The sequence below is a fragment of the Polypterus senegalus genome, chromosome 3 (assembly GCF_016835505.1).
Source record: "Polypterus senegalus isolate Bchr_013 chromosome 3, ASM1683550v1, whole genome shotgun sequence".
Classification (NCBI taxonomy): Eukaryota; Metazoa; Chordata; class Cladistia; order Polypteriformes; family Polypteridae; genus Polypterus; species Polypterus senegalus.
The window spans coordinates 187,302,765-187,318,988 of record NC_053156.1 but is presented as its reverse complement, the minus strand read 5'-3'; the positions used below and the strand labels follow the sequence as shown (position 1 = coordinate 187,318,988).

The following is a 16,224-nucleotide window of genomic DNA, read 5'->3' as shown; positions in this document are numbered from 1 at the left end:
GCCCACACGTACCCAGTTGTCTGGGGCCCAAATATTTCTGGCGGCGGGCCTGCAGTCATTATCTAACCCGCTATATCCTAACACGATGTGCATTATTTAGTTCTTTTAATTCGCGTTAGTGAAATATGAACAGATCTACGGCTTGCAGGTCAATCAGTTCTTACACAATAATTATTGTGGTTATATTCACTATTCAAGATTTTAACTTCAGATTTGGTAGTAAGTTTCTTTAAACGTTGATGAACTATTATAAAGCTTTAGCTACAGTACAACTACTCATATCCAGTATTCGTTAGAACTTGAGTATCGTCTAGCCGTATCGGAAATGCTTGGCACGAGTCGCAGCCGGACTTTTATTTTGATACACGCGCGTTTGTAAGGACAGGAAGTAGTCCTGTACCGGCAGAGTGAGTGAAGCGGTGCACAGGGTGGCGTGAGTCGTTTGGTCTGTATGCGATCGAAAAGAGAGAGAAGGAATACGTGAGTAACTGGCAAAGACTCCCTTCATTTCGACATTTTAAGCTCTTCACTTAAGACATCTGAAAAACAATGGCATTTTACGCGTATGTGACCCGTGAACAGCTCGCCGGCTTTGACACTTATAAGGTAAGTTGTGTGTGCTGGAAGTATGCCTTTAAGTTTGCTTATCTTTGATGTTGAAGTAGTTGGTGTGTGCCTTAAGTATTTGTCTCACTGTTTGTAGTTAAAATAAATAAAATGAAAATACGGAACATCTTTCTAAATTGTGCATTCTAAGAGATGAACGACATCGTCCCCTTCCCCCCGCGTTGCCCGACTGGACAGTGTAGATTGAGGTGTGGCAATAAGAGAGGTGTTTCTGGGAGTGTTTTAAACTGACAGTTACTGGTGGTTTTATTTATTTATTTTTTTTGAAATATAAGCAGGGAATGGGAAAGTAACTCAAAATAGTACTCCTTATTTAACTGCTGCACTGCAAGAATCCTTTGATGTTTATAGCAGAATCTTTGGAGTGATTACATTTTTGGTCTTCTTTAAGTAGGCATTGCCTGATGTGTTTTCTTTTTCATTTCTTCTTGGTTTGCAGACCTCACATTAATTTTAACCAAACCTGTTTTTCCGTGCTGGGCAACGCGTACGTTTTTCCCCAAGAATCCCAAACGCTTTTTAAAATTCTTTAACTTTAAAGCATTAACTTTGCGAGCACGATGTCGAACGTATTCGTTAAATCTAATCGTTGTCTCCTTTTTCTTTGTGTAGTTTTGCACATTATATGGCACGACTTTATATATACTGTGTATGTATATATATATATATATATATATATATATATATTAGAGCTGGGAAAATTAACACGTTAATATTTGCGATTTTTGTGGCCTGTTTAAAGCATTATTATTGGTTGTCTGTTTAGGAAATGCTTATCCTTTAAATCAAATCGGGCTTTAGCAGTGCATTCAAAGTCAACAGTCGTATCGATTTTTTTTTTTAATTTTGACACACCTGTGTCTCATATGCTGTGCCACTTTGACAATGAATACATTTGCCAAATTCGTGTTATACTTGCCCAAGTAGTATTTTGTTAAAGTTCAGGTTTAAGGTCATTGTTTAACTTAAAATTATGCCATTAATTTTTCAGCATTAATTCAGCATTAATTTTGTGATTCAGTGTGTATTTACTTCATGATATAAGTATTTTATAGTTACGTTTAATATTAGACGTGATTAATCGACTCACAGCCCTAATTATCCATCCATCTGTCTGTCTGTCTGAACTTAGGTTAATAATATTTTATTTATATAGCATCTTTCTCAAACTAAAATTAGTTACATATAGCCTCGACATGAAAATAATAAAGCTCAGAACCAACAATGAAGTCAACAGGATAAATTAAAAAAAAATATCAATATTACAGACACAAAACCAAAGCCAACAACAATAGAACTGGCAGAAGTGAAAGGGTTTCTAATGCAGAGCAGTTTTACATGGAATGACCTGGTACTCCACCTCTAGCAGTCCATTACCAGAGGACCTAGATATATACAGGTGCAGAGCTGTAAGGTTAAGTGAGTGCATCTAAATAAATTGTGTACTAGACCATGCAAAACGTTGAAGACAGAAGTTTGTGTTTTATGTGCAAAGATGTAGGTAGTCAGTGTAACTGAGACACAACAGATGTGGTATGCTGTTTATGCCTAGTGTGAGTATGAATTTTGGCTGGTGAATTTTAAATATACTAATATCGTTTTATTCACTTGTTTTTCATGAAGTGAATTGAAACTTTATTGCTATTCAACATGGACTGTGGGAATTTGGTATGTTATATCCATAAGTAAAGAGGAGAACAATAAGAGTCATAGGAAGTTCATTACACCATGCTTGGCATCACCACGTTAAATATAAACTTTTATGACAACCAGTGCAATTGCCCTTATGTCCTTTTAATCCAAAGAACTTGCATTGTGTATGTAATGCAAATTATTATGTACAGTACTTTTGTTTATTTCAATGTATTTTTATTTAGCACACCCTACTCAGTACAGCCTCAGAGCAGGTACACATTTACAGATATTCACTCCTAAACCTGAGATCCATGATTTTCTGTTATTTTATTTTAAAACTATTAAGAATTAATTTCTCATTAAACATAATGGCAAGTAACTGCCATCTTGATTTTCCTTTTTTATCATAACAGCTTTAAAATCATTTTTAAAGGGCATTTCAATGACAGAAAAGCATATTTAGCTACGTCAACTAAAACTTATTTGAAATCTGATGGCTTGACATGCATTTCCTAAAACAAGGGCAAAATGAAAAGTAAATATTAAGGTTGTATGTGTTATGTTGTTGCATCTGTTAACACTAGAATTACCAGAGTCTACGAAAAAACTTGTAGACCCATCCCACCTTAAATCGCGTCTTAAATCCGTTCACACCTCTCCGCCAGCCTCTCTTGTCATCTAAATGTGCTGATAAACACAAGCTTCAAGCAGCCGGCTATTCCATCCCCCCACCGACTTAAAACATGCACGATCTTCTCCCAGCTCATACCTTGATTGATTACCTGGGAGCGAAGTGGAGTTTTAGAGTGGAAATAATAAATCGTTATTTGGAACACACGCATTTCATGTGTGTTCCGTTTCTACAGCAATCTGTGCAAACACATTTTTAAAACAGAAACGTTTTTCATATTCTAGGAGTAAATGACAAAATGTAGGCATAAACTATATAATGTATGAAGCCTGAAGTCCATATATCAAAGAAACACTTTCACAAAAGGTACAAAAATAACAGAATACGTGTGCTTTTATTCAAAAATATAGCTGCACAAAAAAAAGCTGCTTTAGCATGCCACATTGACACATGTTTACTACAACCGCCGCGGTGGTGTAATGGTATCAATTCCTGACTGGGAATCGGAAGGTGACGAGTTTTGAGAAGTTAACTGCACTTTATTCTTAAAATGTTTGAATAACAACATACTTGATTTCAGTCTGTAACAGCCGGTGTAATTTATGATCCTTGTAGTGGTTAGCTTTGTTTTTTTTTTTAATTCACTTTTCATTCTCTCAGTTGCATTCAGAATCAATCCATACAACCCCATCTGACACTGCCGTTTTCACATAAAGACGCGCTATAGCTCTGCAGTGTACCACGATGCATACTACCGCTCCCACCTCCCAAAAGGGTTCTGACACACAAACGCTGGCGAAGCTGCCTTCTTCTTATCTCACCGTCACTTGATTTTATTTTTATTCAGTTTTATTGAGTGTACTGCTAGTCCCTGCATGTTGCTGTATGCTGTTTCTTTTATACTCCAGGACATGCAAAGGAGAGAATGGTAAAGAGCAGTAACTTCGGCGTTATATACAATCATCAGACATTCCCCATCTGACAATGCTGTTTTCACATAAAGACGCGCTATAGCTGTGTGGTGTACTTGTGACTGCATTCTCGTACCAATGTTTGCGAACTGAATTGTCTGCGTGTACTTTTCGTGGCATTACACGTGTATTTTTTGAGCATGCCCGTGTCGCTCAAGCACAGGAACATATGTTAGTGTAAAAGTATAACAAAACAAGTGCACTTTAATTCAAGACTATAACCGAAGAAAAAAGAAACAAGTTACAGTTGGCGGTTGATACGACAGCTTGCATGGTGCAATGCTAAGAACTGCTGGTTTCCGATCCGTGCTATATAAAAATCATCACTTTCAAATATTAACAGTTCCCACACACCCAAGGTCCGCTCTTCCTACATTTACGACATGTGTACTTGTTGCAGTGTACACACCTCTCTGTGTTATGTTTCCTATTACACTGAATGAGCACCTGACACTGTACTATCTTCCCTGGGGGAAGCTGAGGTCTTAGAACTGAAGCTTGTTGATGCTGCATCATCTTTTCTTTTTCTATCGCCTTTTCCAGTAAGAAGCGATGACGAAGTTCCTCTGCAAGGTGAGCCATGAACACTCTTCTTTTCTCAGTGGACCCCATGCATGCCTTGTACAGTACGTGTGCGTTCATCGCTGCTAGGTCAAGGATGTTGTGGAACACAGCGTGTTCCTGTACGCACTGAATAAGCATGCACCTTCTTGTCCATGATGTCAACGCCACACTGGGGAAAAAAGAAAGACAAATATATGTGAGATTTTAAACAAGTCATTTTATCACCAGAATAGCACCAGAAAACTTCATGTGGTTGGAGTCTGTGACCGTGTTTGGTTTCTTTTTTGATCTTGCCCAATCTCCACATCATGCTGCATTGTGCTCAGAATGCAGACAGACTTCTTCTTTTTGGGCACATACACTGTCAGCATGGCACTGGGAGATCTAAACACCAGCGTGGAGAATTGTTCGTGTACTGAACTGACTTTAGCTGCAGGTGGAAGTTCCCGTTGCACTTTATTCATGGTACCAAGCAGAGTTGTGTTGCGGTGCAGCAGTCTACTAGCCAGCGAAAGTGACGTGAAGAAGTTGTCTGTTGTTACGGTTCTGCCTTTGTCAGAAATGGCTCCATAAGCTTTATGACCACAGACTCGGAAATTGTTTCTCCCGTGGGACGACTGGGATCTTTTCCTAAATAAGGAGTGGCATTGCACATGTACTTTGTCTCCAGATCTGCCGCAATCCAAAACTTTATGCCAAATTTGTCAGGCTTGGTCGCAATGTATTGTAAGAAAGGACAACGGACCTTGGTTGGAAACAGTTGTTGTTCAACTGTAATATGCTGCCCTGTGTTGTAACTCGGAACACAGTTCTCAACAAAATGTTGCCAGATGTCCGAAATTGCAGCAAATCTGTTGTTTTTCACACGTTCTGCACGGGTGTCTTTGTTGTCAAAGCGCAAATGCCGCATGATAGTCTGATAGCGGTGACGGGGCATCGTATCTTTGATTGCCGGTACAACAAATAGTTCTGACCAGGCATCAGCCACAGCACCAACTGTAGTCATTGTTGCTGTTGTCAAAAGAATGGAGATAAATGCCATCAGTTCAGAGAGGGAGAGGCTCCAGCTGGGGTCTCCTCTGCGACCTTCGTGGACTGTGCAGTCTCTGATTGTCAACAACATACCTATGTCAATCAAACACAAGAAGCAGTCTAAATAGGTAAATAGGTAAACAACATTTGATGCGTCTTTTATACAAGTAACATAAAAATGTTTTTCGTATATAGACCATCAAAAAACATTATTAAAATCATGACTTAGCATGATACCTTGGCGAGCTCCATAGATCCGGCTGCTTCGCTGAAGGACGTGTGTGACAGATTGACTGGCAGGACGACCCTCAACTTCTTGCTGTATCCAAATGGTGCCATCCTTTGCCTTTATGCCTGGCGCAACTGCGCTGTTCTTATGTTGGACTGGATGTTTCTTGTGGGGAGGGCTTCTGTTCTCTTTCTCTGATATAGAATCCTCATCTGGGCTTTCATCTGTGTCTGTCTCGTCTTCTTCCTTGATATCGAAAATAAGTTCTTCACCATTTCTTGCAGCAGAGCCAAAGCCATTGCAGTGTCTGTTTGCTCAAAATAATAATCAAGCTCAACTGATTCACCCTATGTTTGTGTGTCAGGTTTTATCTCGCCACATCAGAGAATTCCACATCTGAGAATTCCCTGTAATTTGCTGCTCTATTCAGTATCTCAAAACACCATGCACATTCACAGTAATTCCCAGTTATGTCCACCACTCACACCCACGCCCACAACCATACAGAACTGATCCCACATCAGAGAATTTCCAGTTCCAGCATAAATTCACACCCGATCTGACGCTGTTCGTTTTCAAATAATATTGTATTAGTGCGATGATATTTTCACATATATTGTCTCTTTCTTTCAGGTGTGTAATACATCTTGCCTGAAGAAGGGGCCTGAGTTGCCTCGAAAGCTTGCATATTGTAATCTTTTTAGTTAGCCAATAAAAGGTGTCATTTTGCTTGGCTTTTCTCTACATTCATAATGGCTAACACGGTACAACCTAGTACTACAGGTGTGTAATAGAAAGAGAAGTTTGTACATTGCTTCTTACAGGAAAAGGCGATGGAAAAAGTGCACTTGAATAAAAGTGCACCTGTGTTTGAGCGACACGGGCATGCTCAAAAAAATGCACGTGTAATGCCATGAAAAGTGCACACAGACACTTCAGTTCACAAACATTGGTACGAGAATGCAGTCACAAGTACACCACACAGCTATAGCGCGTCTTTATGTGAAAACAGCATTGTCAGATGGGGAATGTCTGATGATTGCATATAGCGGCGAAGTTACTGCTCTTTACCATTCTCTTCTCTTCATGTCCTGGAGTACAAAAGAAACAGCATACACCAACATGCGGGACTGGCAGTAACACACAATAAAACTGAATAAAATGAAAATCAAGTGACGGTGAGATACGAAGAAGGCAGCTTCGCCAGCGTTTGTGTGTCAGAACCCTTTTGGGGAGGTGGGGGCGGTAGTATGCATCGTGGTACACTGCAGAGCTATAGCGTGTCTATGTGAAAATGGCAGTGTCAGATGGGGTTGTATGGATTGATTCTGAATGCAACTGAGAGAATGAAAAGTGAATTAAAAAAAAACAAAGCTAACCACTACAAGGATCATAAATTACACCAGCTGTTACAGACTGAAATCAAATGTATGTTTTTATTCTAAACTTGTAAGAATAAGAGCAGTTTACTTCTCAAAACGGAGTTGTGCAGGATAGAACTTGTCACTCTCTGATTCACAGTCAGGAATTGATACCATTATGCCACCGCGGCAGTTGTAGTAAACGTGTCAATGTGGCATGCTAACGCAGCTTTTTTTTTGTGCAGTTATATTTTTGAATAAAAGCGTACGTGTTCTGTTATTTTTGTACCTTTTGTGAAAGTGTTTCTTTGATATATGGACTTCAGGATTCATACATTATATAGTTTATGCCTACATTTTGTCATTTACTACTAGAATATGAAAAACGTTTCTGTTTTAATAGATTGCTGTAGAAATGGAACACACATGAAATGCGTGTGTTCCAAATAACGATCTATTATTTCCACTCTAAAACTCCACTTCACTCCCAGATAATCAATCAAGGCATGAGCTGGGAGAAGATCGTGCACATTCTATGTCATTGGGGGAATGGAATAGCCGGCTGCTCGAAGCTTGTTTTAATCAGCACATTTAGATGACAAGAGAGGCTGGCGGAGAGGTGCGAACGGATTTAAGACACAATTTAAGGTGGGATGGATATACAAGTTTTTTGATAGGCTCTGGTAATTCTAGTGTTAAGGGGGTAAAGAATCCCATTTATTTTAAACCTGAACACTCTGCTTTACTAACTTAGAAAATTAATTAGCTTGACACTCTTAATCTACTTCACATAGCTTGTGTGTGTGTGTGTGTGTTTTTTTTTAAGCTGTAACTATTGCTGTTTGTGTTTTGTTTTAAATATTTGCAGCAATATTTTTAAGCCTTTGCTGAGGAAAATGTTTTCCAAATAAAAATTATAAAGGGGTGGGGGGATAAATACAAAGATCGGTACAATGCAACATTTAGTACATTCACCAAGTCCTTTTGTGAAACATGAATAGCTCAGAGCTGAGAGTCACGTGTGCTTTGTGCTGACGTGTGCTTTGCAAACGCTAGAGTCTGTTGAGAGTGTTGGTTTGTTCTGTGGTGTGAGATTTACATTAAAAAAATACATTTTGCTCTTAAAAACTTGGGTTTTGGTTGCCTCTAAGGAACCGTGTGGGAATTTTTAAAGCTTTTTTCCCTTTAGAAGGGTTTTTGCTTTTTTTTTCGCCCGCACAAGAGCAAAAGTAGCTGGGTGTTTGGAAGTGCGCTTGGAAAAGTTATTTGTACTTGTTCTTTTCTTGTTATCTGTATTTGAATTAGCATCGAGGCAGGGTAGAAAGCAGCAGTAACTGATATCGGCATTTGTATAAATAACCGCGTCGTCGTAACAGCGAGTCTTTAGTTTAAAGGAAAAGAAAAAAAGGCCGCGGCTGACTTCAAAGCAGTAAAAGGTGGAAACTCAGTAGTGCGCAGGTAAGCGGCCTGCGTTAAGACACCGTCAGGCACAGTAGGAGCAAATAAGGTAGTAAAGTTTTATTTATTTGTTTATTTTAGATTAAACAGTCCTTAGCCGTCCAGAGGCAGAACAGTTAAGTGGGCGACAGCGTATTGGTTCATTAATACGGGGGAATACAAACAGTGCGAGTGAAGAGCTTATAAGTAAGAAGAGCGCAAAGCTAGAAGAGACAGAGAAAAGTAAAGTTAACCTCATAGAAAGGCAAACAGCAGGCAGCTGAGAGGGAGAACAGTACAGGAGCTTAAGGGGAAAAGGTGTAAAATATCTGTAGCAGATCTTAGTGTTACCATTTAAGTTAAGAAGAAATTTAATTTTAAGAAAGAAAAAAAAAATATATAGTTAAGGCAGCTTAGTAATCCCAAATCAAATTTTAATAATGAGGCCAGTGCAATGCAAGTCCTGTTGGATGTTGGACTTTTTAGATGATGGTTTGGAAGAGCCAGTTGTCTATGAGGGCTACATCTGCAAGAGATGCCAGCTGATCCAGCACCTCGAGCACAGGGTCGCTGAACTGGAGGAGGAGTTGGCTGACCTGCGTTGTAATAGAGAATTGGCGGACTTGGCCCAGGTGTCCTTTAGAGATAGTGTGCACCCCTAAGGTGGCGGGAGGAGATTCCAGACCAGACAGGTAGGAATAGGTGGGTCACGGTCGCAAGGCTAAGGTAAAGGGTGCACACTGTCCGGGCATCAACCCCAGAATTAGAAGTGTCTAACCGTTATCATGTCCTGGCGGAGCTGGACGGTGACTCTGATAATTCTGAGGTGGTAGGCAGGGTTGAGGAGCCCCAACGGGCCACCTCAAAACCAGTTCCCAAAAAGAGAGAGGTAGTGATAGTTGGGGACTCAATCAGGGGATTGAAGCGCAGGTGTGCTCCAGAGAGAGAGAGTCTCTGCGGTGTGTTGCCTTCCGGGAGCACAGGTGGGAGACCTCCTGGAAGGGTGGATAGGCTCTTGGCCAGAGCGGGTGGATCCAGTTGTCATTGTCCACGTTGGAACAAATGACATACATAAGGGTAGTCTGTCAGTTCTGCGATCCAAATTCAAAGAGTTAGGTACCAAGCTGAGGAGCAGAACTGACAAGGTAGTCTTCTCCGAAGTTCTGCCTGTGCCACGCGCCAGTCCAGGTAAGATTGAGGAGATTAGAAGGCTTAACGCGTGGCTCAAATCTTGGTGCAGGGTAGAAGGGTATAGGTTTATGGGGCATTGGGACTCCTTTTGGAACAGATGGGACCTGTTCGCCGTGGACGGGTTACATCTGAACCGGAGGGGCACCAATGTATTGGGGAGGCGTATGTGTAGGCTAGTCGAGGATTGTTTAAACTAGGGAATGGGGGCAGGGAGTTTAGGACAGGCCAGATTTAGATCTATACATGGAAGAACAAACAATGGTGTAGAAATAAAAATGCATAGTAATGTAAATTTTAAGCAAACACGTAAAGATAGAAGGATTAACACATTAAAAATAGCTTGCCTTAATGCTAGAAGTATCAAAAATAAGGTAAGTGAGTTGGAGTTGTATGTAGCAGAGCACAATTATGATATTATAGCAATAACGGAAACCTGGCTAAATAACAAAGATGGGGATGAGTGTAACATAGAGGGATACACATTTTTAGGAAGGATAGACAGAACAGAAAAGGAGGTGGGGTTGCTGTTTATGCCAAACAGGAATTAAATGTAAGTCATCTTCAGTTGGATGATGAGCCCCATCATAGTGAGGACATGTGGCTTCGCCTGGAAAATATTAGGGAAAAGGTCTCATTTTAGGAGTGTGTTATAGACCACCCAATTCAGACAGTAATTTCAACACACATCTTTTAGTAATATCAAAAGGCAAGTTTACAGGGGATATTATAGTCATGGGGACTTTAATTATCCAAATATTAACTGGGATAACCTTACAGATGGAGGAGCACAAGAGCAGGAGTTTTAGAAGTAATCGCGACTGTTTTTAACACAGCATGTTAAAGCACCAACAAGGGGTGAAGCCTATCTGGATTTAGTATTCTGTAATAATCAGGATAGAATTGAGGGTGTAGAGGTGATTGAACCACTAGGGTCAAGTGACCATAATGTAATACAATTCTCAGTATTTTGTAAGAGTACAGATGCAAAGACTAAAATTGTTAAGTTGAACTTTAGTAGGGCTAATTTTGAGCAGATGCGACAAAGTCTAAGTAGGATAGACTGGGATAAGCTTTTAAATGTGGAGACAGTCGAGGAGCAGTGGAACAGGTTTAAAATGTTTTACATGTAATGCAGGACAGATACATACCTAAATTTGGAAGTAATAGGAAACTAAAAAATCTCCACGATGGATTAATAAAGATTTAAAAAGAAGTTGCAAAGGAAAAACTGCTGTATAAGGCATATAAGACTAATGACTGCAAAGAGAACCGTAGCGTATGAGAAAATGAGGGCAACCATTAAGAAGGATATCAGAGAGGCTAAAAGACAGTTGGAGAGGAATATAGCAGATAAGGCGAAAGAAGACCCCAAGAGATTCTTTCAGTATTTTAGTAGTAAAAGAACAGTTAAGGAGGAGGTCAAGTTCATCAGGAATAGTAAAGGGAATTAAAAGATACAGACAATGAAATAGCAGATGCCCTAAACTTACATTTTTCTGAGGTGTTTACAAGTGAGCAAGTGGATAACCTGCCAGAGGTAAACACAACTACTAAGGAGGTACTGAGGGATTTGGAAATTGTAGAGGGAGAAGTGCTGCTCAGATTAAATAAGATGAAATCAAACAAATCACCAGGCCCAGATAATATTTATCCTCGTGTTCTTAAGGAGGCTAGTGAGTACATATATAAACCCTTGACACATATTTTTAGGAAGTCACTGTGCACTGGAGAGATTCCAAAGGACTGGAAAATGGCAAATATCATCCCATTATATAAAAAGGGTGACAGGGCAGATCCAAGCAACTATAGGCCAGTAAGCTTAACAAGCATCACAGGAAAATTAATGGAAGGAATTATTAAGGATAAGATTGAGCAACACATGACAAGGACAGGAGTTATTCTGAACAGTCAGCATGGGTTCAGAAGGGGAGGTCGTGTTTTACTAACATGTTGGAATTCTATGAGGAGGCAACAAAAGGATACGATCAAAGTGGAGCTTATGATATTATTTATCTGGACTTTCAGAAAGCATTTGATAAGGTGCCACATGAGAGGTTGGGCATCAAGTTAAAAGAAGTGGGAATTCAGGGTGATGTTTTTAGATGGGTGCAGAATTGGCTCAGACACAGGAAGCAGAGGGTGATGGTGCGAGGAACCTCATCAGAACTGGCGATGTTAAGAGTGGTGTTCCACAGGGGTCAGTGCTAGGGCCGCTGCTATTTTTAATATATATAAATGATTTAGATAGGAATATAAGTAACAAGCTGGTTAAGTTTGCAGATGATACCAAGATAGGTGGATTAGCAGATAATTTGGAATCCGTTATATCATTACAGAAGGACTTGGATAGCATACAGGCTTGGGCAGATTTGTGGCAGATGAAATTTAATGTCAGTAAATGTAAAGTATTACACATAGGAAGTAAAAATATTAGGTTTGAATACACAATGGGCGGTCGAAAAATCGAGAGTACACCTTATGAGAAGGATTTAGGAGTCATAGTGGACTCCAAGCTATCAACTTCCAAACAGTGTTCAGAAGCCATTAAGAAGGCTAACAGAATGTTAGGTTATATAGCACGATCTGTGGAGTACAAGTCCAAGGAGGTTATGCTCAACCTTTATAATGCACTGGTGAGGCCTCATCTTGAGTACTGTGTGCAGTTTTGGTCTCCAGGCTACAAAAGGACATAGCAGCACTAGAAAAGGTCCAGAGAAGAGCGACTAGGCTGATTCCAGGTCTACAGGGGTTGAATTATGAGGAAAGATTAAAAGAGCTGAGCCTTTACAGTTTAAGCAAAAGAAGATTAAGAGGTGACATGATTGAAGTGTTTAAAATTATGAAGGGAATTAGTACAGTGGATCGAGACTTGTATTTTAAAATGAGCTCATCAAGAACACGGGGACACAGTTGGAAACTTGTTAAGGGTAAATTTCGCACAAACATTAGGAAGTTTTTCTTTACACAAAGAACGATAGACACTTGGAATAAGTTACCAAGTAGTGTGGTAGACAGTAAGACGTTAGGGACTTTCAAAACTCGACTTGATGTTTTCTTGGAGGAAGCAAGTGGATAGGACTGGCGAGCTTTGTTGGGCTGAATGGCCTGTTCTCGTCTAGATTGTTCTAATTCTAATTCTAATTCTAATAGGTTTGACATGCCTCGACTAATATATATGAGCATTGACTTCAGATCTTTTGCACCCAAGCCAAAAACTAGAAAGTAACAAGTTTTTTTTTTTTTTTTTTAGCTTGTCACTTTACAGTTACAGAAATCGGGAATGTACTCTCCTTGACTTTCTCGTATACTGAGATAGAGGAGACGGTCATCAGAACCACTTCCAGTTTTGCAATTTTTCTTAAATATCATATCTCTTTGTTTCTCATCATAAGTAATTGATAATAATGATACACAATCATTTATTTATAATCAAACCTTATATTAAAATGATATTTTTGCACTTAGGGAGGTTGAAAAGAATGGTCGAATTTTTTCATGATTAAATTTGCATTACCTAGATTATGTGCAAAGTATATTTACATGGCATGCGCAATGTTTACACATTGCTGTTAAACTGATATATAAATTAAAGTAAAATAAACAGTTATGCGTTATATTGAAGAATATGCATTATATTAAATACAGTTTTTAATATCATGTGCACATTTCCATGATTCAAAAAATTTGTATGGTTGTTTAAATAAAATACTGTTTCTGGTTGAGTAATTTTTCTCAAATTTCATATGTTTGCCTTTTATCATTATACATATCTATACAAAATTTGAACCATCTATCTGTAATTATAACCATAGTTTACTTGAAAATTTGTGAAAGTATTCAGTTAAAGTACCACTTCTGGTTGTTGGAAGTGGCACAAAAGTTGATAGGATTCCTTATTTTTGATATAAAGCAGGTGATACTAAATCTCATTGACCTAGGTCAAAGCTTTTTCTCGTTATCGTGTTTATACACAGACACACAGAGAAACAGGCAGACATAATTTCAAAAATGGTATTTTCTGACACAGAAAGGTATAAAATGTCGTAAGACTCATCGAAATGTTGAGGTTGAATTTTTTCACAATTCCTGTACTTTCTGTATGCTATGTATACGAGAAAGTAGAAAAACATGTTTTTGTAATGGACTGTCAGTATATATTCATATGAAAAAGTTTGGGAACCCCTCTTAATTATTTGGATTTTTCTTTATTATTGGCTGAGCTTTCAAAGTAGCAACTTCCTTTTAATATATGACATACCTTATGGAAACGGTAGTATTTCATTAGTGACATTAAGTTTATTGGATTAACAGAAAATATGCAATTTGCATCATAACAAAATTAGACAGGTGAATATATTTGGGCACCCCAACAGAGATATTACATCAATACTTAGTTGAGCCTCCTTTTGCAAATATAACGGCCTCTAGACGCCTCCTATAGCCTTTGAGTGTCTGGATTCTGGATTGAGGTATTTTTGACCTTTTTTCCATACAAAATCTCTCCAGTTCAGTTAAATTTGATGGCTGCCGAGCATGGACAGCCTGCTTTAAGTCATCCAATAGATTTTTCGATGATATTCAGGGGACTTGCGGCTATTCCAGAACATTGTCCTTCTTCCTCTGCACAAATGCCTTTGTAGATTTAAAACTGTGTTTTGGGTCATTGTTTTGTTGGAATATCCAACCCCTGCATAATGTCAACTTTGTAACTGATGCTTGAACATTATTCTGAAGAAATTGTTGATACTGGGTTGAATTCATCTGACCCTCGACTTTAACAAGGGCCCCAGTCCCTGAACTAACCACACAGCCCCACGGCATGATGGAACCTCCACCAAATGTGACAATAGGTAGCAGATGTTTTTCTTGGAATGTGGTGTTCTTCTTCTGCCATGCAAAGAGCTTTTTGTTTTGACCAAATAACTCAATTTTTGTTTCATCAGTCCAAAGCACTTTGTTCCAAAATGAATCTGGCTTGTCTAAATGAGCATTTACATACAATAAGCGACTCTGTTTGTGACAGGAGTGCAGAAAGGGCTTCTTTCTCATCACCCCGCCATACAGATGTTCTTTGTGCAAATTGCGCTGAATTGTAGAACGATGTACAGAAACACCATCTGCAGCAAGATGTTCTTGCAGGTCTTTGGAGGTGATCTGTGAGTTGTCTGTAACCATTCTCACAATCCTGTGCATATGCCACTTATGTATTTTTCTTGGCCTGCCAGACCCTGGTTTAACAGCAGCTGTGCCTGTGGCCTTCCATTTCCTGATTACATTCCTTACAGTTGAAACAGACAGTTTAGTTTTTTTTAGGGCTAAATTATTATTTTTTTGTTTCTTTTCTCCCAGGGCTGAATATTTTTCCAAAAACTAACTTTTTTAAAAAAAGAACACAAAACAATTGTTTAACATATCAAATCAACAAAAAATATTTACTTTTGACAAATGTTACCGTCTTGCATGTTGTATGAGTCTGCATACTATATGATTTCACATACATGTTACACAGCAAAGTCCTGCAAAGTATATCGCTCAAAGCAGCCAATTGCATGATTGCCATATTGCACTGCTTACAATATGTGTTGCACTGGTGCTTCCTTTTCAATTGTCTGTTGCTGCACTTTCTCACATATATTGTTAGTGTGGCTGCAACTGCTCCCCAGCTATAAAAAGGGTAGTGCTAGATCAGGAAAGGAAAAGGAGAAAAGAGGAAGAGTGTGATGGAGAGCTATGGAGCCCCAAGGAGGAGTGTTTCTGGCCAGTGCTCGAGGGGGCTGAAGGTTTACTCTTGCTGAGCAATCAAGTAGCAGGAATGACCATTTTTTGCTGAGGAATGTGCTCTCGGCTGGAGGAGCCAACAGATTGGCAGCAGTGAGAAGACAGAGTGCGCTTTTGCCGGGTAGAGCATGGAAAGGCAGTGGTGGTTGCAGAGTAGGGTACAATGGCTCCCCGCAGACACTGTAGGATTGGTAGTGGGGACACGAGATAGTAGAAGAAGGTCGTCTGTGTCTGCTGGGAAACGTCTCGGCGTGCAAGGTCCAGAGAGGGCAAGGCAAAGAGAATTTATTTTTAAAGGGGCACAGAGGTTCAGTGTTTTAAAGATGATTTCCTGCCTGTGTTTATAACCTCATTTAATGGATATTTATTTGGAATAATTTTAACCTCCATCGTCTCTGACTTTTTGTGGATTATCTATTTACTAGCAGAATACCTGTGCTTCGCAAAGGAGAAGTAGTGTGTTAAAGAAGTTATGAAAAAGAAAAGGAAACATTTTGAAAATAACGTAACATGATTGTCAATGTAATTGTTTTGTCACTGTTATGAGTGATGAGTGTTGCTGTGATATATATATATATATATATATATATATATATATATATATATATATATATATATATATATATTTATTAGTAAAAGAAGCAATAGACAATATAAAGGTTTGGGGTTTTTCCGGCCCCGTATATTGCAGACAATCCACAATATTTCAAAAAAGAACAGGTCAAAATATAAACAAAACAGTTCATATGCGCGACGCCTTTCAGAGGC

General features: G+C 39.1%; 1 protein-coding gene across 1 annotated transcript in view; it reads left to right on the top strand.

Annotated features, from left to right (window-relative positions):
• The first annotated feature begins 397 nt into the window (after positions 1 to 397).
• Positions 398 to 16,224, top strand: part of selenoi (selenoprotein I) — a 68,031-nt gene continuing 52,204 nt past the window's right edge. The window contains exon 1 of the mRNA XM_039749797.1: positions 398 to 606. Within this exon, the coding sequence (XP_039605731.1) occupies positions 550 to 606 (57 nt within the window). The 5' untranslated portion in view covers positions 398 to 549. The remainder of the gene's footprint in view (positions 607 to 16,224) is intronic.